At 44.0% G+C, this 25595-nt stretch overlaps 1 protein-coding gene across 1 annotated transcript in view; it reads right to left on the bottom strand.

Annotated features, from left to right (window-relative positions):
• The window catches only part of zfhx4 (zinc finger homeobox 4), a gene marked incomplete at its 5' end in the record, with an annotated part of 58696 nt that overhangs the window by 4422 nt on the left and 28679 nt on the right, over positions 1-25595 (bottom strand). Inside the window, 5 exons of the mRNA XM_079292266.1 lie at positions 432-5804; positions 5999-6119; positions 6600-6800; positions 7997-8130; positions 14349-14447. Of these exons, the coding sequence (XP_079148392.1) occupies positions 432-5804; positions 5999-6119; positions 6600-6800; positions 7997-8130; positions 14349-14447 (5928 nt within the window). The remainder of the gene's footprint in view (positions 1-431; positions 5805-5998; positions 6120-6599; positions 6801-7996; positions 8131-14348; positions 14448-25595) is intronic.

Raw genomic sequence — 25595 nt, 5'->3', positions numbered from 1 at the left:
CAAGCGAAAGATGCTTGTCACTGGCTGAGACTTTATCGCTCTTGTTAAGATTTTGTTATGGATCAAAACTGTCACATGCGCTTTAAGATAATTTAAAATCTGCCAATATGTATTATAATATAAATATACCAAACCTACAATAAGGGGGAAAACAAACAACACAAACAAAAGCCATGATATAGATACATTTGTTGTAAAAATCTCTGAATTATCAATTAGCAGTTCAACTGTGATGATGACAATGCATGCACTAACTCCCACCATTTTTCATTTTAAAATAGTTTTTAAAAATAAGACTTTTTGACCAACACCACTGTGATACAGAATAAACAGTAGAATAGTATAATAAAATAGTGCATGATAAAGCTCAGTTCATAAAGCTTCTAGTGTTTTTTACTTTTTTTTAAAAACTGTTCGTCATACTAACTCACCAGGTGTGTTGGGTGGGAAAACAGGAAGTGATGATGGCCCATTGACTCCAGGAAGTAACACTGGCGGAAGGCCAGACAACCCTGGGTAGCCTGAGGGTAGACTGAGGCCATGAAGTGCATTATTGTTGTCCACTGCAGTCTGTTGCTGCTGGCCAGGCAGGCTGAATCCATCACCAGCTTTCCTCATTCGGTCCAGCTCTTGCTGGGCCATCAGTTGACGGACAGTGGTTGGTGCTAGGTAGTCCTTTTCTCTATCTACCTGGTTTCCCAGGGTTTCTTGCACTTTCGCAATGTGCTGTTTGGAAAAGATGTGGTCTCGGACAGACATCCGGGGGGTGTACTTTATACCACACAAAGTACAGTGAGGCCTGGGCCCGTCTGGTGAGCTTTGACTTATCATGAATGGCTTTCCAATGTTAATCTTGAATTTCTTTTCTTTAGCACGGGCATTCTGGAACCACACCTGGACAACACGCTTGGGGAGTCCAATCTCGTTGCCTAGCATCTCACACTCTTGCATTGTAGGAGTGCGGTAGTCACTAAAACAGGCTTTGAGAACTTTAAGTTGCAGGTTACTCATCTGGGTCCTGAATCGTTTGTGTCCTGGCCTATCCCCGGCATTGCTGCCTTTCCCGGACTTGCTGAAGGGGTTACCTGCCCCAAAGGGACTAGGGGAACTGGGATCAGCCATACTCGATGATTCACTTCTGTCATAGAATTCATCCATATCATCATAGTAAGAGTCATAGTCCTTTCCAGAGAAGCTGAGGGCAGGGCTCACCATGCTGTATTGGAACCTTTCATTCCCACCATCAGAATTTGGTGCTAGGCCACATTTGTCACTCAGCTTGTCCCCTCCATTGGCTGTGAGGCTCTCAACCTCATTGTTATTGCCCTCATCTCCAGTTGTAGCATCGCTGATGGCTGTATTAATAGAGGATGTCTCATCAAAGTCCATCCTACTGCAATCATAAGATGAGACTTCTGCTGAATTAATAGTAGGCCCTTCAGTTTCATCACAGTTTTCAGCTTTTAAGGATGAAGGGCTGAAGAAGTTTTTTAATTGTACCTCAGATGGTTTGACTGGAGTTGAGGATGCAGTGGGCAGCTCATACTCATTTGGCTCAGTCTTGGTAGGCAGCTGTGGGTAGTCAAAGAAATTATACTTATTTGGGCTTTCACCTCTTTCGTTGTCTTGATTCATCATTGGACTTGGTGGCAAGCTAAAGCCTGCCTGCTTAGCGTCATGCCAGTGTCTGGATCGTATGTGGCTGTCGAGAGCAGATTTAGCCTTGAACAGTGCTCTGCAAAAGGGACATTTCTTGTGGGATTGGGAGGGCCCTATAGCCCTAAACTGCCCCTTTCTCTCTCTTGCACGGGTGTTTTGGAACCAAACTTGCACAACTCTCTTTTTCAAGCCGACCTCTCGTGCAATGTGGTCCAACATCTTCCTTGTTGGGTTGGAGTCAAGTAGGTATTTGTCATAGAGAACCTCCAGTTGTTCTGGTGTAATGGTGGTTCTCAAACGTTTATCTCTGTGCTGCTCTTCACTACTGTTTCCACCGTCTTTATCGTTAACACTTTCGTCCTTGTCATCCAGTTTTCTCTTCATTGCCCCAGAGCCTGCAGCAGAGGTCAAACCAGAGCTACCCTGAGAGGGGATTTGGGAGAGGCCTCCAGATAACAGCTGGCTAGCCATTAGGGGGTTATTTGGGTCAAATATCATATAGGGCATATCAATGGGTCTTTCGAGGAACTGAGAGTGAAGGAATTGGTTTTGGGCAGCCAAGAAATGCATGTGCTGATGCTCCTGCCATAGCTCGACAGTGGGGAATGCAATCTTACACTGGTCACACTGGTACTGAAGCATCTGGTGAGGGAGGTTGTTTGTCAGTGAGGAAATGGCCAGGGAGAGTGGACTTGAGGGCACTGCAGCTGCCTGTGGCTGGGAATGGGGTCTTGACATTTGTGGCTGAGGAGCTTTCTGAGGAGGTGGCTGAGGTGTGCAAGCCTTTGATGGTCTTGGTTCTGGTAGTGACTTAATCACAGGTGATGATGCAGTCTCAGTTTGTTTAGGTTCAGTTTCAGGGGAAATGTCTGGTTTGGGGGAAGTTTTCCCCATGCTGGCACGTGGAGAGGCCAGCACAGGGGAGCTTGAGCCAGAACTGCTGGCAGTTCTATTGGACTGTTTAGGTTGCTCAAAAGGTACTTGGGTAGTCTTAGCTGGATCTTGCTCACCACTATCTAGGTAATCATCATAGGGTTCCTCACTACCTTCCTCATCTTCATCCTTATAACACAGTTTTTTCTGGTGAGTGATGAGGTCAAAAATGCGTGGGAACACAATGTTGCACTTTTTACACTGGTACTGCATGTTGCCTGTTCTGATGTATCGTTCATTGGTCAGCTCTTTTTTCTCATTATCTTTAGAATCAGCCTGGTTTTCATAGGTCTTGCGAGCTTTCTGCCGGGCATTCTGGAACCACACTACAATGACACGGGAAGGCAGATTGAGCACAGTGGAAAGTTGCTCAATCTCATCATCCTTTGGATAGGCATTAGTGTCAAAGAAATCTTGAAGTACCCTTAACTGGTAATCAGTGAATCTGGTCCTGGATGACCTCTTGTTGAAGGCTGATTCAGTTCTGTAGTATTCATGTGCACTGAGCGGGGGCTCCATTTGAATATCTTCCAATGTAGTAATTGGAGGAATACTAAAATTGTAGGGAGAGTCTTTACTCCGCTGCCTTTCTTTGAAGAGAGTGTTTCGGAACCAGTGCTTTATGACTTTTTGGGGCAAGCAAGACTTCTCTGACATCTCCTGAATTTGCTCTTCATTGGGGGAATTATTGATATCAAAGTTAGCACGAAGGATCTTAAGCTGGTCATCTGTGATACGGGTGCGTGGTCGCTTAAACTGGGATTGGCGGAGGAAGTTTGGATCAAGACCTAATTGTTGCTGGCAGAGCTGTGTAAGGTCTGAGGAAAGAGAGTCCATAGTGGGCAACTGGAGGGCAAGCTGATGGGGCAGGCCTGGGTGCTGGAGAGACTGCATCATTAGAGGTGAAAACATGGGCAAATCCATGGGAACAGGGAGCTGCACTTGGGGAGGTGCAGCAGGGGCAGTAGGTGGGGGAGGAGGGGGTGGTGGCTGGGGTGGTGGTGTCTGGTGAGACGGTTGGTGTGGGACCATATTGGGGACAGAGGCTGGTGAGGGTACTGGGGTTTGGGGCTTGGTCATTGATGTAGAGGGAGGCTGATTAGCCGTCACTGGAGATGGAATAGGAGGTGGCGGGGGAGGAGGTGGTGGTGGCGGTGGTGGTGGAGTCTCAGGTGAAGCAGGGTTTATTGGATAGAGTTTGTCGTAGGCCTCTCTGTACTGCTGGGCAAACTTTTCCAGCTCCACATATGGGAAAAAGTGACTGTGCACATGTTCCTGGTGGCTTTTGAGAATAAGCATATTGGAGAAGAGTTTACCACACATCCCACACTCAAGCTTATCAGTGTTCATTTCCACTTGTTCAACACCATCTTTGTTTTTCCTTTGGTTTTTTTGTCGGTTTTCATTGTATTGAATGACCAGCTCAAATCCAAAGTTCTCTAATAGTGCTTTGGCTGCATTGCCCCTTGCTCCTGACACAATCCGTGGAGGAGGAATCAATGGCTCTGGGAACTTAGATTTTCTAGGGTCTTTTCCTCCATCACTTAATGCATCACCTGCATTTTCCATCTTTGCTCTGTTTTCTTGTTTTTCTAGTTGGTCCTCTGCCTCTCTTGTCATCTGAATTTCTGAAACAGATACATTGCTGGACTCCATTTTGGATTTGTGGTTCTGCAACTGCTGGTGTTTCTGTTGCTGAATTTGAAACTGTGTCTGAGAGGCTTGCTGCTGCTGTTGTTGCTGCTGAGCCTGTTGCTGGGCCTGAACCTGCTGCAGCTGGTGTTGCTGTTGCATCTGCTGCTTCAAGTCCTCTAGGAATGATCCAGTAAGGCCTGGCATTCCAAAAGCCGCTGCTGAGTGCAGCGCAAGTTCTGGACCAAGATTGAACTCAGCTCCTGGGATGTAGAAGGGGAAAAGGAACTGTGGCTGTTGAAATTGCAGCAGTGCTTCTGGTGTCATTGGAAAATGGGGGAAGAAAGCTGGATTAAGAAACTGAGGCTGGAAGAAGGCAGCCTGTTGTTGGAGTTCATGTTGAAGCTGCAGTTGTAATTGGACTGAGGACTGCGCTGACAGGTGGCTGCTTGCCTGTGCTGAAACCTGGTCAGTAGTTGTTGTTGGTTTTGTGTTGTTGCTGCTGTTAGCTTCTTTGGGTTCCACAATGTTTTCTTTGTTAGCAGAAGGAGTTCCACTTCTAGCAGTGTCTGAGTTGCTGCTGTTCCCCTGTGTGCTTGGGGCAGGGCTTTTTGCAGGCACTGGACCACTGGTGCTTGTGATACTGCTGCTGCTCATTTCAGTTTTGGCTGTTCTGGCTTTGGTCTGGTGGAGCACTGACCTCATATGAATTTCAAGGGTTGAGCTTTGGCTATAGGCAACATTGCAAATATTGCATTTGAATGGTTTGTTATCAATGCTGTTGCTTGTCTCTTGTGGAACTGGGCTTGACGCCTCTTGAAGAACCTTCTTCAACTTATGCAGATGAGAGACTGAATTATAGTGGACTAGTAGGATGTTCTTCTGAGTGAAGGACTCCTTACATACTGTGCACTTGTAAGGCCGAGAAGGATCCAAAAATTTCTCCATTGTAAAGTTGGGCCCTTTTCTGAATGGTAGGGTCCGTTTTGGTTCTGCTCCCATGTCATCTAGCAGAGAGCTACTGTCACTTCCGGTAGGACTGGGTTTCTCTTCCTGGTCCATTTCATCATCTTTGTCCAAGTCATGTTCAAAGGCCTGAGCTTCCTCCAAGGCCCTGGCCTCACTCTCAGTGATATCTCCATTCAGTGGCAGATTTCCGATGAGTTGCTGCACCTCAGCTTCACTAAGTTCAGGGTGCCCATTTTCCAAATGCTTCCTGAGGGCCAGGAATGTCCTGAAGCTGCGCTGGCAAAGGCTGCACATAGTGGCTGCTCTGATGGCATGGTACTGGGAATGTATCTGAAGCTTCTGCATTGTCTTGAAGGCCAGGCTGCAATGGTTGCAACGATATTTGTAGACATGACGATCAGATACTGAGAGCTGTGGTTGTTGCTGCTGGAGCCTTTGGAGCTCACTGAGATGGTCCTGTATGGTATCAGGAGACTTGCTATCATGTCCTAATCCACTGGCTCTCTTCCAGCCTGGAGCCTCTGCAGCTTCCTTAGGGGGCTTGAGTTCCTCACCCTGCAGATCCAATTCATTCTTGTCTTGACTGGTTAGCTCATCCTTTGAGATGTTTCCTAAAAGTAGAAAATGCAATTTGAAGTACAATACACTGCATCACCTACTTATCATATTTTTCTTAGAAGTGACAAACAACTAAACCTGATAATTATACATGCATACATTTGTATATGGAAGTTACATTTTATTATCACTAGGTCAACATATTAATGACAGAAAAAAAACAATCTAAGAACCAAATTCTGCTCACCTTGAGATTTCCCTGACCCATCAGTAAGAGAGGTAGAGGAATCCATTAAAGACGGACCTTTGTCTTGTCCAGTTTGGGGATGCATTATATTATTTGGTGTTGCTGTGTCAGGTCCGACAACCTATCAAGACCAAAGAAATATCTTCATTGTTATATATATTTGCAAATAATGATATAAGATGGTTGATTCTATCTCCAATATTTGCAAATGTTAAGGAAGTGTTTCAATTTTCTTCTTGCCTTTATAACAAATGTTATTTTAAAAATAGAATTTGCTCTCCTCAGTGGACAACAATCAAGGTTATGGCAGTATCTAAAGGAATACATTTAATGTATTGATGTGAATATTGCAGTAAGTCCTATACTGCACAAGAAACAAGAGGGAGGACTGGACATTCTTCATGCATGTTCACTTCTCAAGAGGTGTACTACAAAAGTAAAAGACACATTTCCTAGATGTCTACAAACACTTCACAAACATATTAAGTGACTTTGGAATACTATTTTACTTTTTAAAACAATTAGCAAAAACACATTTTCGCTGACACGCACAAAGTCAAACACACAAACACAAATATTTATAATCATTACTTCTACATACAGTCATAATCAGCTTTTCCACACAGTCGGGAGCCACACTGTGAAGGTGGGTCAGATGCAGCTGCAGGTGAATTTTGTTGCTCAGGACATCCTGGCACAGCGGGCAGCGAATCACTGGCTGCATGGAATGCTGGGACATCACATGGAGCTGCATACGGTTGGCATCTTTACTGCTGTAGTTGCAATATGGACACTGCTGAATCTAAAAAAAACAAGACGGTATCATAAGTAACTGATTGGGAGTGGAGAAAATGAACATTCTGTACAATGGAAAATGAATCTGACAGCAGGAATTACTTTTTGCACAAGATGTACTCCTTATTGGGTAACATTCTTACACAACAGAGCCATTAGCATAGCTGGCTGTCCACCGTGTGCCTCACTAAAGACGTCAGCCATAACTTTTTAAAAACAAACAAGAATGGAGACACACAAGACACATGTCCTCCTGTACTGTTGAATTCTTACAGGGCTTGCCTGTTCTTCACTGCCCACTAAACTCATCCCACCACATTTACCTCTTTCAACCAACCCTCATGTCCACCGTAACGCAGAAATTGTAGCTCAACCATGTTTCATTTAATTCACTTAAGTCTCTCAACTCATGTAATTTTATTAGCCCAAACCACGATTGGCCAGAATTTCTAATCAGTATTACAGATGACAAAGGTGTGTACTCGCCCAAGCTACGCCTTGCCCTCATTACAGGGAGTACTCTGAACATAGCAGCCTCCCCACCACCTGTCTTAATAGAATCCATTTCTGAAATGACTAAGTCCTCCCTCCTTGCAGGGCCCAGAACCAGACAAGCTAATACTTCATAATCTAATTTAAAAACACATATAATTTAAAGAGATGCAAAAAGGGGTGGGTGAAGCAGGGAGGGAGGCCTAAGGCTAGTGCAGGTAGTCCACTTAAGAACACAAAGACTTGCCTACTGTGCTTGATGCTAAAAAGCTCTGTCAGGGAGGGGAATGGTGGCCTGCGTTTAACCCTTTGATAGAAAGCTGGCGCCAACAATTCCTAAATGCTTAGCTTAGCATTTCTGCTTCTTACAGTTCATAAGTATCTTCCCATTCGTTTATCCCACAGTGACAGCAAAGGTTAGATTTCATTAGTGCTTGTGAAGCAGAAGCAGTCTCATTAACAATTAGCTTTCTGTACCACAACATTTACCAATTTATTTGGAATATGAATTGCCAGATATCCAATCTAAATCTACATGCACACAAAGCTCAATGACGTTCAGATGTGTTTTCTTTGGAAAGGTGAAAACAGTTTAAGGTCCATGGTTGGCCCTCCTTTTAAATTGCTTGGAACTATACCAGTCATATTTTTAAGAGTGTTGCTATTGGAGTACAACTGGCAGTTTCCTTTTTATATTCTACAAACCTTTACCTGCTCACTGGCAGAGGTCTTCCCCTCAGCAGACTTTGGCCTTTTGGGCGGAATTTCGGTTTGTCGATCTGGCAGGAGGGAATGTTTAACCACAGAATTCGGTCCGGTAACCTCTTTGGATGTAGCATTCATTCCTGGAGAGAAAGGAGGTACAGAGTCAGAATATAAAGCACCACAAATGACAATACTAATCTGAAAATACAGCAAAGCTGCCAAATATCAAAATGACTGTTGGCTAAACAATAGATTTCTTTTTCAAACGGAGCTTTGAAGAATAAGTTCTGGAGCAGAATGACATATTTAACATAAGAGTTGAACGAGAGTAACAGCCCTGTCTCATTTATGTATAGTATCCCATAGATCACACATACTGTATGAGAAATGTGAATATTAATCTCCAACATATCAAGTAATATACTACAATAATATAAGACTAAAATAATATAAAACTGACAAAATCGATTGAATGAATTGAAATGACTGACATTTTGTTGCTGGGTTAGATCACAAAGTGGTCAAATGACTATCAGTAAACATAATGGTAAATAAGATCAACACAAATTAATATTCATTAGGACATAGGTGATGATTTAAAAAAATATATGTATTTGACACCAAGACAACATAAGCAAGGACACAATCATGGACTGAATTATTCACATTCATATAAACTGATGTGTTTCTGCCCTGAGGACACGTGAAATGGGGAGAACTCGGGCAGGCTCATTATCACAGCACGACATACATTAAATGTTATGGTAATATTATACACTTCATTAGTTCATATACATTTCCCCAGCTGCCTCAACAACTTCTCTGTCTGTACAAGATGCTACGTTTTTGGGGCTTGGTCACGGCTGGTGGTACAGTCGCGGCGCTACTTGTGTGTGTCTATTCGTATGTGTGCGTGTAAGCGTGTGTGACGTTAACAGCAGGGCTCAATGTGGAGAGATCAGCCTCTGGTTGTATTTGGTAAATGCTGCAGCCACTGATAAATCTTTCATTAGCCTCATCCTGAGATACAAGCCATGCAGGCCCTGGTATACTCTGCCAGTACAATTTACCCGCTCGGCACAACACAAAGACACAGCAACAGCAACCCGCAACCCCCCCCCCCCCCCCCTGCTCTCTTCCTCCCCCCCTTCTTTCTCTAAGCCATCAACCCCCCCCCCACACACACACACACAACCCCATCCCCTCCCTCGTCTGGTCACTCAAGGCAATATGTGAGCCTCACTCTTGCGAATCAACGCTTCACGCTAGATGCACAAATGGAAAAAAGGGAAATCAAAGCACTGATACATGGAGAGGGGGTTGAAAAAAAACACATTTTGTATTTCATATTATTCTGTGGCTCATGTTTGTATTGGGCGCATATCAATTCCTCCGGTCCGTTCATGCATTTTAATTCTGTTGCATTAAGTAGGCGTTCCACTTATTTTATTTGTAATCCCCTATATCTGAAGCCTGAAATATTGGCTTGTCAAGGAAAGTGACAAGAGAGGGAGGGAGGAAGAAAGGGTGAAAGAGAGAGAGAGAGGAGAAAAAAAACACAAGGGCACAATGTGAATTTCCAAGAACATCCGAGAATTGCTCTGCAGCTCAGAATAGCAAGGTAATCCTGTCTTCCACTGCTTGTGGTGGTCCCTGCAGGGCTTGTGTTTGTGTTTGTGTCTATGTGCATGTATGTGTGTGTATTATGTGCTTCATGACAGGCCTCTGACACTCCATTTGGTCAGATTGGTCCATCATGGTAGCACCCGTCATATCGCCTGACGGTTCCAGAGCTTCCGCCCCACCACGCATCTTTATTATCACCATTTCTAATTTCAACTTTCAATTTTTGCCTCCTTCTTCCAGTCAATTTGCAACTAAATGACATGCCTGCAAAAGGAGATGAGGCGATTGTCAGACAAGGGGCTGCAAACACATTTACAATGCGGCGGGGGAAAGAGCCTACAGATCACCATTGATTACTGTCATATTGAATGTAAATGTATGTTGGTGTAGAGAGAGTGTGTGTGTGTGTGTGTGTGTGTGTGTGTGTGTGTGTGTGTGTGTGTGTGTGTGTGTGTGTGTGAGTGTGCGAGCATGTGCAACATAAACATCTGTCCTTCTAGTTTAAATTCGTCTTCGACCTTGTGCTTTCATCAACACTTGTGACACTCGCATGGAGAAAATCAGTTGGTTAACCTTGAATGTTGAGAGAGCAGTTATCTCTATGGCCACTTAGGAGCTTTAAATGGCAAGCCCTGCTAATGGGAATAATAAAGTTTTTTCGAGCCTTAGAATTGCATTGAAATTGGAGTGTCCTCCAAGGATATAATCACCTGTAACACAAATAATAGCAGACCACATATCAGCTGGCACAATCCAAACACTATCTATAAATTGATGGGAAAATGAAAATACGCCTCTGCCTATAGTGTTTGCAGCTTCATATTTTTGCCCTCAGTCGTGCTAAAACATTTACAGAGTAATAATGGGAGAGAGCAGGAGACTCTCCTCTCATTTTCCTTTGTCTCTGAGTCTGCACCCCACACGTAATGACTGTCCTCTTTCCTTCTCCCTGTTCTTTCCCCTCCCTTCCCACCTTCCCTCCATCCCTTCATCTTTAGGTGGGCTCCACCAGCTGCAGCCCAGTGAAGCGGAGGGGCAGAATAAACCTGACATCCCCTCCACCTCCACCAATGACAAATGTCTGCAAGCAGCAGGACCTTGCTTGATTGGATAAATCAAAAGGTGATTTATGACACTCAACCCCTTTTGCATTGCAGGGGGAGAGAGCAGCGCACTCGCCACCCATCTTTATTTGCAACTGTCAATGGTGTTTAGGGAGCTGCGTATACACACACACACGTACATACATGCAAGTGTGCGCTGAAATGCAGAGAAGTACAGAGCGATGGAGGGAGAGCCAGATGGATGTAGCGAAACAGAGGAAAGAACAGGAAAAATGATAGAGAGGGACAGAGCAGCCCATAGCTCGAAATACCTCAGGATATTTCTCTCCCAAATTGTTCCTCGAAAGGCAGGACGACCGGCAATACCATCATAGCAAATGCTTTTCACATGGATCTATTTTAGAATCTCCCCTTTTGTGTCAGAAGGGGTGAGGCATTTTGTGCAAACTCAACCAAGCAAATGAGATTTTCACACAAACAAGCATATCACTGGATCCTTATATCTCTCCAACTAGGACTTTATAAGAAATAAACTACATTTTGGAGCGGGCTTTCAAAACAATCAAACCATACCTATTGCAATTTTTTTTCTCTCTTTTTTCTTTATTTTACAAGCTGAAAAACAATTAGATTCCACTCCTGACATTTCGTTTCAAGAAAATAAAAAAAGCCCACAAACAGCAGAGTGGGGGGGGGGGGGGGGGGGGGGGGGAAAGGCTGTCAATTAAAAAGGAGCAGGCTGGGTGGCGGCAGCTTGAATTTAGTATTCAATTTAGCTGTCCTGAGCCCTGGCAGACTGGCTAAGGTTACGGAGTAGTAAATCTAGGAGGGAGAGTTGGCCAAAACAGGCCAGGGAGGGCGGCCAGCATGATTTACTGGCCTACTGCTCTAAGGTTACGCATTAGGCTGACCCCCGGTCACCTGATAACATTACAGCAACACACTCTGAACCCCAGACTCCCACTGAAGCACTCAGCAGGCCCAGATCTAGCCGGAGGGAGGTATAGAGCGACTGGGAAGGAGTGAGATGTAGAGCGTGAGAGACACAGTCAGATAGAGAGGGAGAGGAAGAGAAAGGCTGCTAAACAGCAGCTGTCTTATAGTTTGTGATTTTTTTTTTTTTAATGACTAGCCCTCCTTTCTCTTCCATCTCCAGCTTGTGTTCTAATGACAGATACATATGAGCATGGCCTCGTCACATTTGACAAATCTTCTGAGACGTTCAACAAGCTGTCATTACACAGAAAACACACAATCCGTACATGCACAAAAGAATTGCTGCAGGCTCGCAATTAAACATGCTAATATATTTAATGTATTTTAATTGCATCTTAGAGGGACAGAAAATGAGCACAGCTCCCATCTCAAGTTGGGCAAATTTGCAAGATGCATGCAAATAAGAAAGAAATAATTTGAACAAGCTGATATTGGAATATTTTACATCTGATCTTGTTTGCATGAGATTACATTTTGTCTCCCCCTTTATCTGCACAATTCCAAATTGTACACGATATTAATACATAACATTTGACTGCAGGAACAATGAGTAATTTCTTTGCTAATTTGAGGCAGGTAGAGAGATCTGTAATTTCCTTAGGCTGCCTGACAGGCTCATTTCTATGCCGGGGACCTTTGTTTAGTTGGTTATTTATAAGAAGTGGGCCCCTGAGCCATGGTGGCAACATGCACAATCTACACGCACAGCACAAAGCTATCTGGAAGTAATCCACATCAGGGCATTTGCATGGAAAAATAACATGGATTACAATTAATCTAAAGTGACATGGGATTATAAAAGACAATGTAAATGAAGCAAGGGGAAAAAAAGCACTTCCTGTCTTTCCTTGCCCTTCCCCCCTATATCTCTGCCTCTCTCTTCCCCTCTCTGTATCGGCCCCTCTTTGTTTAAAGGATCTTGGTCTCGGAGATGAAGTGCGCAAACACACTGCTCACTTGGTCACACTGTAATCCCCTCCCTGGAGATCTCCATACGGACACACATACACACGTGCACAGATCTGAACATTTCAAGCTCGCCAGAGATTTGTGGCTGAGGATGGAGATGCTAAATCGTACTACTTTAAGCTGGAAAAAGAGAAAAACAAGGCCCTGTCTGATGATAACCCTAGCATAACAACACGCTGACACACCAGGCTCCCTTTTGCATTTTCTGGCATTTGACTTTCTTAAACCTCCTTTAATCCAAATGCAAAATAAAACACTCCAAACCCACGAGCAATATTACATCTGGCTTCCTAGCCAAACTTGCAGCTGACCCCAAGGCGATTCCTCGAACAAATTATTCACCAAATAAAAAGGCATACTGTTCTGCTTTATTAAATAGATTCCTGACATCTGATACACTACACATGGGGATACACACACATACGTAAGCACGCATTAAAGTAGGAGGGACCTGGACACTTTTTTTGCATGTGTGCGTTGGTGTTAAATGACGCTGGCGGTAATATGCGGCGGTAAATGCATGGATGGTGGTTCCCCGCCAGTCCGTCAGACAGGCCTGTCAGAGAGATAGAGCTGAAAGATAGATGACTAGCTAAACTAATAGGCCCCAGCCTCACTCAGCTCTCCTTCTGCCTCATTGAGCCTCACATTATGGAGCTAGGTATGGCATGCTAGGAAGAGGAGGTGGGGAGTTTGAAATGGATCGAGGGTGGAAGTTGGAAGGTGAGTGGGGTAAGAGAAAAGAGGGAGAACGAATGAGGAAGAGAGAACCCCATGCAATGACAGAAAAAAAAGGAGAGTGAGACCCCATGCAATATTCATCCCCAGCCATGGATTTCCATCTCATACATAAAAAGGCCATATGAATTCTTATTTGGGTAAATCAAATCTAACAAAGCCAGGGCTATCCCGACCACAGCCTCGCAGCGGAGGCATCATGTGTTCCCTACCTCGCCCAAAATAACAAAAACCCCAAGCCGTCTTGTACAGATTGTTGCCCCTCCCTGCTTACAACATTGCTATTCTTACAAACGGATAAACATTTCCTTCGAGCTTGTGCTCTTTTTCCATCGTAGGTAATGCCTGGTGATAGGGTCACAGATTGGACAACAATTAAGGGATGGATTGAGACAGGGAAAAATAGGAGAGAAAGAAAAATGAAGGGAGGGTGCAGGAAAAAAATAAATAATTTAAGGGTTGCAAGGATGCAGTGCAATATTAGAAAAACATATACACAACCCCCCCCCCGCATCTAATCCTGCGCTTATGAAAAATTAATATGTCATCTGAGAGGGCACAAGAACGAGAAAAGATTAATGCAATGCGCTTATAAATTACAAGCACGCAAACTGATTTGATTAAAAAATAATCTGAGGCCTGGACATTGCCTGGTAATATCCCCAACACTCAATTTATCCCTCTCTTTTTCTCGCCGTTTCTTCTCTCTCCTTCTTTCCCACTCTCTCCCTGTCTCTCTCTTTCTCTTTTTCTCTTTCTGTCAGATGGAAACGATTAAAGCAGGTCACATGGAGGCTAGTCAGCAGCATTCACATGGTACACACACACATGTTAGAACCTTATCTGAAGGCCAGAGAGAGATGAATTAGAAAAGAAGGGAAGCTTACGGTTCATATGTGTTTTTATGTGTGTGTGTGTGTGTGTGTGTGTGTGTGTGTGTGTGAACAGTATCTGTGTGCACTTACGGTCAGTTCTCCTGCTGTCAGTCAAGTCTCGGTCAGTGAGGTTGTGTCCAGGCCTGGAGGAAGAGCGAGGAGGTCTCTCACCGTCCTCAGCATTCTCTTCTGAAAATGCACATAGAAAACAACTACATTACCCATGATGCTCTCCAAACAAACTATGTCTGCTGGCTTGGGCACCAGCACTGAGATATCAGATCGCACCATGTCACATAAGAGTCATTTCACATTTTCTTTCCTGCTTGCACATGTTCAGTTAATCCTCACAAATCCCCCTTTTTCTAAACAGCGTTCGCTTTTAAATATCTCACCAGCAAGTAATGCTTCTAGTGACTTGGACACATGTTCTGTTGAAAGTAGCCCTATCATGCCACTTCTAGTTGGGTGAAACATAATACATACTGCCTTAAATTAGGGAAGTTGTTTGTCAACAAAATATGTCTGACAGGTAAACTGTTTGTCATTTCGGTTCCCTCTCCAAATAAGGCATTTTTCCCCCATAATAATGTAATTAAATGTATTTTAAGACTTTAACACATACTGACGTTTACTTGAACATACACTTCCCTTTAAATGAATGTTAAATATTTTCCCTGTTATTCAATCTATTCAAATTGTTATTTCAGGTTAGAAAAGTGTTACAGCAAAGAAACAAAAAAAGAAATGTTACTGTTTTAATGTAAAAACTCAATTGTATGAAAGAGTTATCTATTCTACTTTCCTTAAAACACTGAAAAAGTAGAGACTGGTATTAACAGTATCTTATCGCCCATACCCACTCTACTCCATAAAGTCAAAGTAAAAACTGATAAAGCATGTGAGGATGTTCACTACCGCGCCGTGTGAAGCTATTGTGTCGATGTATTTCTGTTACCTCTGTAAAAAAAAACATGTGTGCATGCACACACACGCACAGGCCCACAAACCAACACACACACGTGCAGCTCTCTACTATTAGCAGATTAGCCTGCCCATCTCTGAGAGTTCAGCCCCTTGTTTGATAATTCTGTGTATCTACAGTGTTCTGCCAGTGGATTAAAGTGTGTGTGCGCGTGTGTGTGTGTGTGCTTTGTGTGTACGTGTGTATATGTGTAGCCAGCGCAAGCTAACACTAATCCTAGCCGAGCCCCAGCGCTCCCTTTCATCCAGCCATCATTTGTCTCCGGCTGGGCTGATGTCACTTTGTAATGAATTTTGAGCAGTCTGAGAGAGGCCAGATAACCAGGCATGCGCACACTCAGCACAAACACACACACACAAAACATAAATACACACGTATAGTAACCTCCTCCATCTCAGGATAGCACACCCAAATGCAAACTCAAAAAGAAACACTTGCACACAGGCGTCAAATCATACACACGCTGTATCATATTCACACACACATACACACACACACAGAGCAAACCGTTAAAAATTTCATGTCTTCTAAGCGGGGGGAAGGAGGGGTCTCTTTCACCACAAACCCCTCACTCTGCCAGAGAATGAAACTGGTGGATGTGTCTGTGAGAGTGTGTGTTTGTGTGAGAGAGTGTAAAAAGAGCTGCACTCATCAATCCTGCACTGCCTTAATAACCATATTTTACAACACACACACTCGCACGGAGCCATATTCATAGAAATCAGGCAAAGGGTGCATTGAGGTCAGCCTGCATTTGCATACAATCACTTTGGCCATTGTATGACGAGCACAAGGGGTCTGCAAAACCCCCCTTGGAAACATGATATGATTAACCCTTTCACATACAGCGGGGCACACACACACACACACACATACGTACACAGCAAAAGACACACAGACACGGACAGACACATAGACTAAGTGCTGGCGCCGTTGCTTTAAGCGCCAACACATTAAGTGGACATTATATACAGCATGAAATTTTCATGGCAGATGCTGGCATGTGATTGAAGAGGAGAACTGTGGTTGTGTGTGTGTGTGTGTTCATATACATGAGCGCTGTTGTATTTTTGCATTTGTACATGTGTGTGAGTGCTGTGCGCATTTTCTGCACGTGTATACACAGCCTATCTCAAGGTGTATGCGTGTCCTTGTACATGTGTGTGTGTGTTTGTGTGTGAACGAGAGAGAGAGAGAGAGAGAGAGAGAGCGAGAGAGAGACTGGGACTGCACTCTGCTCCTGATGTTTTATTAATACGTTGGTGACAACGGGGATGAAATATCTCCTGTCAGCCAAGAGAGCCCGGGCTGCAGAAATTGCAATTTTCACTGCTGGTGCTGCAGCGTCCATCTTTGTATTTTAATTCACCCCACCTTCGTATAGAGGGAAAGAGGAATCATGAGTGTGTGTGTGCGTGCGTGTAAATATTGCTGTGTGTAGCGGGTTTGTCTTTCATCATTGGTTTGTCTTTTCTCTACACTTGACTTTTGTTCGATGCCAAAGGAAAGCAAATGGCACAAATCGAACACCATGTTTTACAGAAGAGTGAGAAAAGAAGGGGAGGGAGAAGGGTCAAACCAGGAATACAGAGAGGGGAAAATAAGCTCTCGAAGATCCCACATACTGCAAGGTCAGGACGATATTTTAAAAGGGAAACAAAAAAAAATCTCAAAAAGCAGAAGAACACCTTTTCATCTCTTTTGTCATTGTCTGCTTTCAGTCCTTCACTCCACCGAATGTATGTAAAAATAGATATATTACTGCCTTTATTGCAGGTTAATTGTACATTTGTATTATCATATAAATGATATGATATAATATCATCACTATGGAGCTTTTCATTTCCATAACAAATTCATATTATCTGCTGTGACTTCAAACAAACATGTTGGATAACCAGAACAAGTTAGTGATCATTATCATGCACACAATCTCTAACATACTCAGAGAATAACCAGTGTAAGCTGATGTCCTTAAGTTTAACCTTAATTAGCTTGATACTGTTGTGATATGATGTTTGGAAGCTATGATCGCACATTTCATGTTCGCATTTTAAAGCAAATTGAACATACAAAGAAAGGAGGATATGGGTTTTGGAGAAAGTGGTCACAGATGAAGCCAGCGCTTGATCATGACATTTCTAAACCACCATATTAACGAACCTCTAGGGGGCAGTCTACCTGTAGCTAGATAGGACACAAGAGAAAAAGAGAGACAATGAACAGAGAGAGGGAAAGAGAGGGAGGAATGAGGGTGAAGAGTGGGTGAAGAAAGAGAAAAAGAAGTAGGAAAGGAGGGGTGATCATCTGGGCCTCATCAGTGGGTTTTTTTCACTCCTTTCCCCTTCTAGCCGGTTAGACCTGTGGTGAGTGTGTGAGTGCGTGCGTGCATACGGGGAATGTGTTTCCACACTGAGGACATTCCCAGACGAGCTCTCTCAATACATCAGCACAGCGTCTGCCCTCCGACTGACCCGGACAGTTACACACCACACATGTGTACGTGAGTGCGCGTGAAGCTGCGTGTGTGTGTGTGCACATGTTTAAAGTGTGTTGGTGTGGATGTGGGCCATTGATCAAGTGAGTGAGACAGTAACTGCATGTGTTTGCATGTGAGTTGTCATGTGCAAGTGTGTGTGTGTGTGTGTGTGTGAAAGAGAGAGAGCATAGGAGAGGGTTCTGTGGCAGGGACTCTTAACCATCAACTTAATCGTTACCAGAGGACTCAAAGAGCAAAACTTTCGCAGTCACCTTCCACTGCCTTGTGCCCACGCACACACACACACACACACACACACACACACACACACACACACACACACACACACACACACACACACACAGGGAGTTGGTCAGGCTGTGGAGGGTGTGTGATTTTGGCAGCCTGGTGGGACTCTCTTTGATGTGGGTCGGTCGGAACATTAAAGCCGGCCGGTGAGCTCGAGCTAACCACAGACCCGGGTCCGATTACCCTGCAACCAACACCAGCCTATATTTAACCGTTCGAAAGGACGAATAATTAAGTGAGTCTTGATCAAGGATACAGCCAAATCAGTCTGGTTTTAGATGTAACTATTAATTGGAAGCCAGTGTAACCAATTAGGTCCCTGGATGAATAACTCACTTGTTTGCCCAATAGAAAACTCCTGAAGATCCCCAAACGCAACATATTTGGGTTACATGACCTGAGAGAAAATTGTGATCTGAATTATTTCCGTACAATTTCCGTAGAAGGATATCTCACAGTTACTACAAAATATCACAGTCAAAAATAAAATAGCAAAACAGGTTTTGACAGACAGACAGAGGAGGATGTGGAGAAAGATATATAGAAAGAGACGTTCGGAAAGAATGGAAGAGTAGACATATGGGAGATGGAGGCAATGGAGGATGTATTGAAAGTGTCAGTGTGTGTGGTGTGGTGTGTGTGTGTGTGTGTGTGCCCTCTAGCTGTATAATGACCTGCTCTGAGACCACTCGCTCCCTTTCCCGTCTCCCCCTAAGGGCCCATAACCGTCATGCCGGGTCGTTATGTGCCCGGTGGAGGACTCGGTCGTACAGCACAGGACCGTAGAGCAATGCCACGCGGAGGAACTGGACACGGAGGCACCAAAATGGCTGAATTCATTAGCTGGGCCGAGCTGCCTCTAATTTGCTTCCCTTGGGCTAGGATGGTGCTCATTAAAGGGGTAAAGGAGTAAAAAAAAAAAATACTCTTTTTACATTGTTGTTTATCTTAAATCACGGACACTATGAAAGCAGAGCGTCAAGTGAAACGGTAATTGCTGCCAAAGAAAATATTATGAGAAATATATGGGAAATGCTTTAACTACTAGACTGAGAAGCCATTGCTGTATGGCTGTTAGGACTCTATATGCTACAATAGTGCGTGTGCTGTTGTGGTATATGTCCAAAAACACTTATAAAGACTCGATTTGGTATGTGTCTGATGTATCTGTGGTAGTAGTGCAGTCTTAATCTTTTGCGTAACACCCATGACTGCCATGTCTCCCCCACTTAGTCATGATGTTGATGCTGATTTCTTCTTACAACTCTGGTCATGTCCCCTGTGAGACCACGGGACCATGTGTGTGTGCGTGTGCGTGCGTTTGTGTGTGTACGCAAGGAATACGGGGCCCTGTGATGTCACATTCCTGCGCCGCGCGTGGCTCTAGTTTGGCCTCTAGGTTTTAAAGGGGAAAGCTTTGAAACATTACACCATCCCACACAGTCAGAGCTATGCGCGCACACGCACACACACACACACACACAGTCAAGGGCCAGTGGTAATACTGCTAGGGTAATAACCTTACAGACTTACTGATCTCCCTCCCTCCCGTTCTCTCACCCTCAAATCTTTATTTACCCTACTCTCCCTCTTTATCCCCTCTCTCTCTCTCTCTCTCTCCCCTCGTTCTCCCTGTACCTTTTCCCCCCACGAATTTCAGCGCGTTTAACAAGCATTTAGATCTTAACCAGATGTTGTTAATGTAGCATGTCTAAAATACTAAACATCAACCCAGCGGAGAGGGGCTACAGCTCCTGCACAGGGCCTGGGAATAACTGACACACACACGCACACACACCTGCACTCGCTCACACACACCTACACACGAACCACTCTGCACATAACACACATTAACTCCCACACGGCGCTCAATGTATTTCATGCACAGAGGCCCACAGCCCACATGCTAACATGTAAACACACACACACCAGCACAAGCAAACACACGTGTTTCCATCCACACGCTCCAATCCACCCCCACCCCCACACTTATTGCTTAAAACACATGAGAACTTATTACACCAGCAAAAAATATCTATTGTTTTGCGGGTCGACTGTGAAAGCCAGACAATAGGATTGTCACATTTAATACGCTTCTGGTGTGAATGTCAATAAGTTGAACTGACAGAATAAGCTGAAATAAATGACTTTTGTGTGAAAAATAAAATGCTTGTATCAGCAGTTCCAAATTTGCTTTGTTGTTGTCAATTACGACTTCCTGAGACACTTCATTGTATTTTATTTCGCTCAAATTGCCCGCTCCGCTGTCTTGCAGGCGACTAACAAAACACCTATTACTCTTTTGAAAAAAAAAAAGAAATAAGAAAGAAAATCATATGAATAAACATAGCTAAGATTAAAGGCTGGCCGTGTCTTGCTTGCTGCGCAGACAAAAACTGTTGTTTCGTGTTAAGAGGGGTTTCATTTTCAGTGCTGTGAGCACTTGGGGCGGAGGGGGGGGGGGATGATATTAATGATTCTTTAATAGCAAATACAAAAGGTTTTCACAGGACAAAAATATGGCTTCAAAAGGTTCAGTGGTGGAAAAAAAACAATTGCCGCAACACCTGGCTTCATACAATGGGCGAGCACACCTACTGTACACCTCCACACGTGTGTGCACACATACACACACACGCAAACATCTTACACAACAGCCATATTGCATTTCGGCTGTTTGAATCACCGTAGGCTGAGTAGGTGAATTGAAGAGGCGGCACGGCAAGCTTACTGAGGGATTTAGGAATAATTTGAAAAGAAGATTCCTCTCCTCTGTTTTATCCCAACTGACCCCCCTCCCTATTTTTTGCTTTTCCTGGTCTTTTATGATTCTGTGGCCCAATATTTATCTAGCCCTGATTATAAACATCTGGCCAATGGGGCAGAGAGCACAGCGGCAGCCGCAAAACACACACACACACACACACACACACACACTCTCGGAGAGTCACACACATCGTGGAAATATCACACACGCTCACCAACGTGACCCTGGCAGGTCCAGACCGGAGGACGGAGGGAGAGAGACACAGAATGACGGAGAAAGAGAGAACGACAGTCGGACCAGACAGAGACAGAGAGAGAGAACAAGAAGCTGAGGGTTAATGGCCATCCCATCTCTGTGATAAGAATTCATTCTGTTCTATTACCAGCACTTATCTACAGAAGCTGCTGTCTTTCCCCGCTCTCTGCCTCAAAACAGACAGACACACACACATACACACACACACACACACACACGCACAGCTAGGGTCCGAGATCGATAGATGAACCTAATGAAGAAAGCAGCTGTTTCTCGGCATACCTGCTCAACTCTATCAGGCCAACAAGATCTCCCTGCCGTATTCATCTGTCTCTCCATCCATCCGTTTATCTATCCACCTATCTGTCCATCTATTTTTATATCTTTATACACAGCTATCCATCCATATACCTATCCTATTTGTTCCTCAGTGCCTCTCTCTATCTGTCCATCCATCACTACACTTGTAAACAAAAGGTACCAGCAGGCTAGATATAGTTTCCAATCGACACAGACTGGTCCTTGTCATGTATTTAAGGTTTATTTATTTTCCGAGAACTAATGCGAGGCAGGGAATCGGGAATCTAATAAAATGGCTGCCGTGGTTTCAGAGAATGGCCGTGTGTGTTTGTGTCTATGCTTAAAATAGGTTTGTGACGGGCAGTGGCCAAATGGATAATGCTTAAACAGATCTTTATCCTATTGGGCCAGTATCCCCTTTTTAGCTGCATAAAAAACATCTGCTTTCAGAGCCACCAAAAGAGAAACTGTAAGCCTGGATGGAAATCCAACAAAAGATTGAAGTAGATGGAAAGGAAAGATAGAAATACAGTTGTAGGATCATGAAAAGATGTATTGTTTAGGGCTGTGTAGCTTAGAAATTAGATTTTGCACAAGAGAAACGTGAATCCTCATTTTCAAGAACTACACATTCATAATATTTCCAACACGTTTGGTATGCATGCTGCATTCAATACATAATTACTAGAAACAATAGCAGTGTGTTTGTGTGAATTACACATAAAGAATTATGACAAGAAATGACTTCATGTTTCCATTCATTCTATTCATTCGCAACACTTTTTCTATGAATACATGTCTTATTGATGGGGGATTCGGTTGAGTCGGGGGCACCGCATAGCTGCACACTGACAATAAGTCCATGCGACATGTCTGTTGCCATACAAGAGGGTGCAAAACAAAAATGCGTGTATCATCAGGGCCTTATTATGTGTTGAGGTTAAGGAAGCTGGTAGGACCCTTCAACATAAGAAGAATAGAGTCATGGAAGAAAAGGAAAAATATCTTCAAACCCAAATATTCATTAGGTTGCTCAGAATCATCCCCAAAAGGAACACATGGAGCCTGTAATACATGGGCACATACGTTCACACGCACACACACACACACACACACACACACAGAAATACACAGACCTGGGGGCAACTGCCCCGGAGATGGTATTCGCAGACAGTTACAAATAAGGAGTGTTGGCTTTCCTCTGACTTTCTCAAAAACATGCCAAAAATGTCCATTTCATGACTGACTAAACAATGTCATATGGGCCCCCACTGGCCCTAATAGAAGCAGACAAAGACAGAGCAGCACACATATGTTTCGAATAAATCAGATTACTGAGGGAGAGTGGGGGAGAGAAAGAGTGAGAGAAAGAGGGGAAGAAAGAAAGACACCGCCAGACACTTAGAGGATTGACAATATTCCGTTTTCTTGCTACCTCCACCCCTCCCTTTCTCCTTTCCTTCACTTTCTTAACTCCCCGAACCCCCCAGCGGGATCTGTTTTAGATTTGAGCCAGGGGTAGAGCCATATCTCTTCCTTATCTCTGCTAGCCGTCAGAAAACAGAAAGCTCCATGTTTCCATGCATTAGACTCCCTGCCCCTGACACGCCACTTGAAAATCTCACAGCCCCTCAAAATGGTTGAGCAGGAAAATAAAAAGCAAAGATGTCATTTAATCAAATGAAATGCAGGTTGCATGGATATCACTGTTTGAAGTGCGCTCTGATACAGTGTCATATCAAAGTAAATGTCAGCCGTGAAAATTATGGAAATGCATTTTGGCATTGTGACAACAAATGTCATCCAATATGCCCCAAAATGAGATCACTCTTTGACAAGCACAAAGCGTCATTAACTGTATTTGCAAATCCATCAGAATTGTAAGGGGCTGTGACATTTTGTAACCCCTGACCACCTCTGGGGTTTAAACCCTTTGAAGATATCCCGTTGTGTTTTTGCCTCCAATTATGCCAAAGCCCTTCTCTGACAACTGTAAAGGGAAGTATTGATTGAAGTTGGAACAACAAAAAAAAAGCTTAGACAGGGTGGAGAATATGTTAACAATTTGAAGAAAAAGGAAAAATCAATATTCAAATGACTTCTGATATCGATTTATAATTAAGTCTTAATTGCGGCAAAAAGGCTTGGACTTTCAAAATGCCGTGTGACGTTAGCCGGGAAAACAAGATCGGGGAACATTATTGATACACTTTAACATTGGTGGTCGCCCAGACATTGATTCAGCCGTTTTGCGGTGCCGTTGGCATGCTCTGAGGATCTAAATGCTTGTGCTTTTGAGGAAGCACCTATACGCACAAAGTACTGGGAAAAGATGCACGTACACCTGCATGCACAAACAAATACACACAACTAAGTGAACTAACACGGCATAATTAACCTTCATCCGGGAAAAGTCAAGGGCTGCCTTATCTGCAAACTCGACTGTGCGTGCGTGTGCGTTTGCGTGTGTGTACGTGTGGTAGTTACAGCATTAGGTGTGGAACTGATCGACTTCAGATGGGGTTAGCGAAGGTATTATTCCGGACAAAATAGTGAGTGAAAGGAATGTGTGTGAGTGTGTGCTGACTTAAGCTTACGTACAGATTTGTATGTCCCACTGCATTCATTTGTGATCCCAGTGTGTTTGTTTGTCCCCTCATGTGCTTCAAGAAATGTGGTAATATGTGAGTGTGTGTTGATGTTCAAATCTGTGTGTGTGTTTGTCCCCACGGGCCTAATCAGGTATCAGATACCTTTTGTTTTGGGAGCTCATTGATGGATGAAATCTTTATCTGCGCTATTGATCAGGAGGGCGCGGGTCCTAAACTGTCTGTCTAGATGCCTGCCTGCTCCGGCTCTAACAAGATTGCCAGGGCCGAGTATATCAGTTAACATTTAATCAATGGCAGCTTAAGACACTGGGGCTAAGGGAAAGAAGCCCACCGCTTCAGCCCCCTGCCCCAAACCATTACCCAGGATTCAATGGGAAATATATGTGTGTGTATGTGTGTGTGGGAAGGTTCCAGATGATTACAAGGGATTGGGTCTGGTTGATCACATGTCTTCAGGGGACAGAGGTGTGAGTATGTGTGAGGTTCTACGTCAGTGTTTACAGGCATGCGAGTGCTGGCTTGTCGATACATGTTAATACGCCAAAGACGCCAGAGGGGGTGGTGTGTGCGACGCTGCCCGTGCCGCTCTGAACAAAATAGAAAAACTGAATGAAGTGACTGATTGTGTTCGAAGAAAATCGCCATTCAAATCAAGTGAAGGCTTCAAATTGTTCGTGTCTGTGCAAACGTATACACACACTGCAGTGGAAAGATACGACATATCTGGCAATGCGTGTTCTTCTCTTCTTTTTTTTGCCTTGCTTGCAAAAAAAACAAACCCTGATGGTAGAATGCAAAACAGGAGAGTCAGCAAAAAAGAAATATGATCAGCGAGACTTTTTCCTTGCTTTTTGATTTTACCATCAGCTCATCTTACTGTAAATGAAACCCCATCAGATCTAAGCGGTAGATCTTTCGTCTCCCATCTCCAATCTTTTCTTTCATTTTCATATTCATGCTATCACTGGATCGCATCATCATCAAATGTCATTTTGAGAGAACTAAAGATGTACTTACAGTATTTGCCTATGCAATGTGTGTGTGTGTGTGTGTGCGTGTGTGTGTGTGTGTGTGTGTGTGCGTGTGCGTGTGTGTAAGGTTCTGAATGATAGTGTCCGTGTGAATGTGTGTGTTTGTCAGGGGGTTGCTCTGAAGGGGGAAGCCCCTCTCACGTCCCTGCCTTTCGACCAAAGCCTGGGAGATTCCCACCACCAAAAATCAATGTGTGTGAGAGCATATGTGCGCCTGTGTGTGTGTGTGTGTGTGTCAAGGTTTTGTAAGACAAATCTCTCCAGCGTGCGCCGCTTTAGTGCTATTGAACCAGGCTTCGATCACTCGGCCACTGTGAATAATGCAAGGGAGGCTACTGCTCACTTACAGCACAGGATGCTTGCGTGTGTGTGTGTGTGTGTGTATGTGTGTGTGTGTGTAGATGTGTGTTTGTGACAGCATGGTCCTTTTTCTTGCAAATGCAACAGGGCAGTTCTTCGACGTTCCTCCACTTGGCCCTCTTAATCTCATGTCAGATACAGGAACTCCCACATTGATACTGTCTCTTTGAGTGTGCGCCACGTGTGTGTGTATGTGTGTGTGTGTGTACGCGCGAGAGTGTGTGTACGCCGGAGGCTTC

The sequence above is a fragment of the Melanostigma gelatinosum genome, assembly GCF_949748355.1.
Source record: "Melanostigma gelatinosum genome assembly, chromosome: 20".
Taxonomy (NCBI): Eukaryota; Metazoa; Chordata; class Actinopteri; order Perciformes; family Zoarcidae; genus Melanostigma; species Melanostigma gelatinosum.
This window is presented reverse-complemented; position numbering and strand designations above follow the sequence as displayed.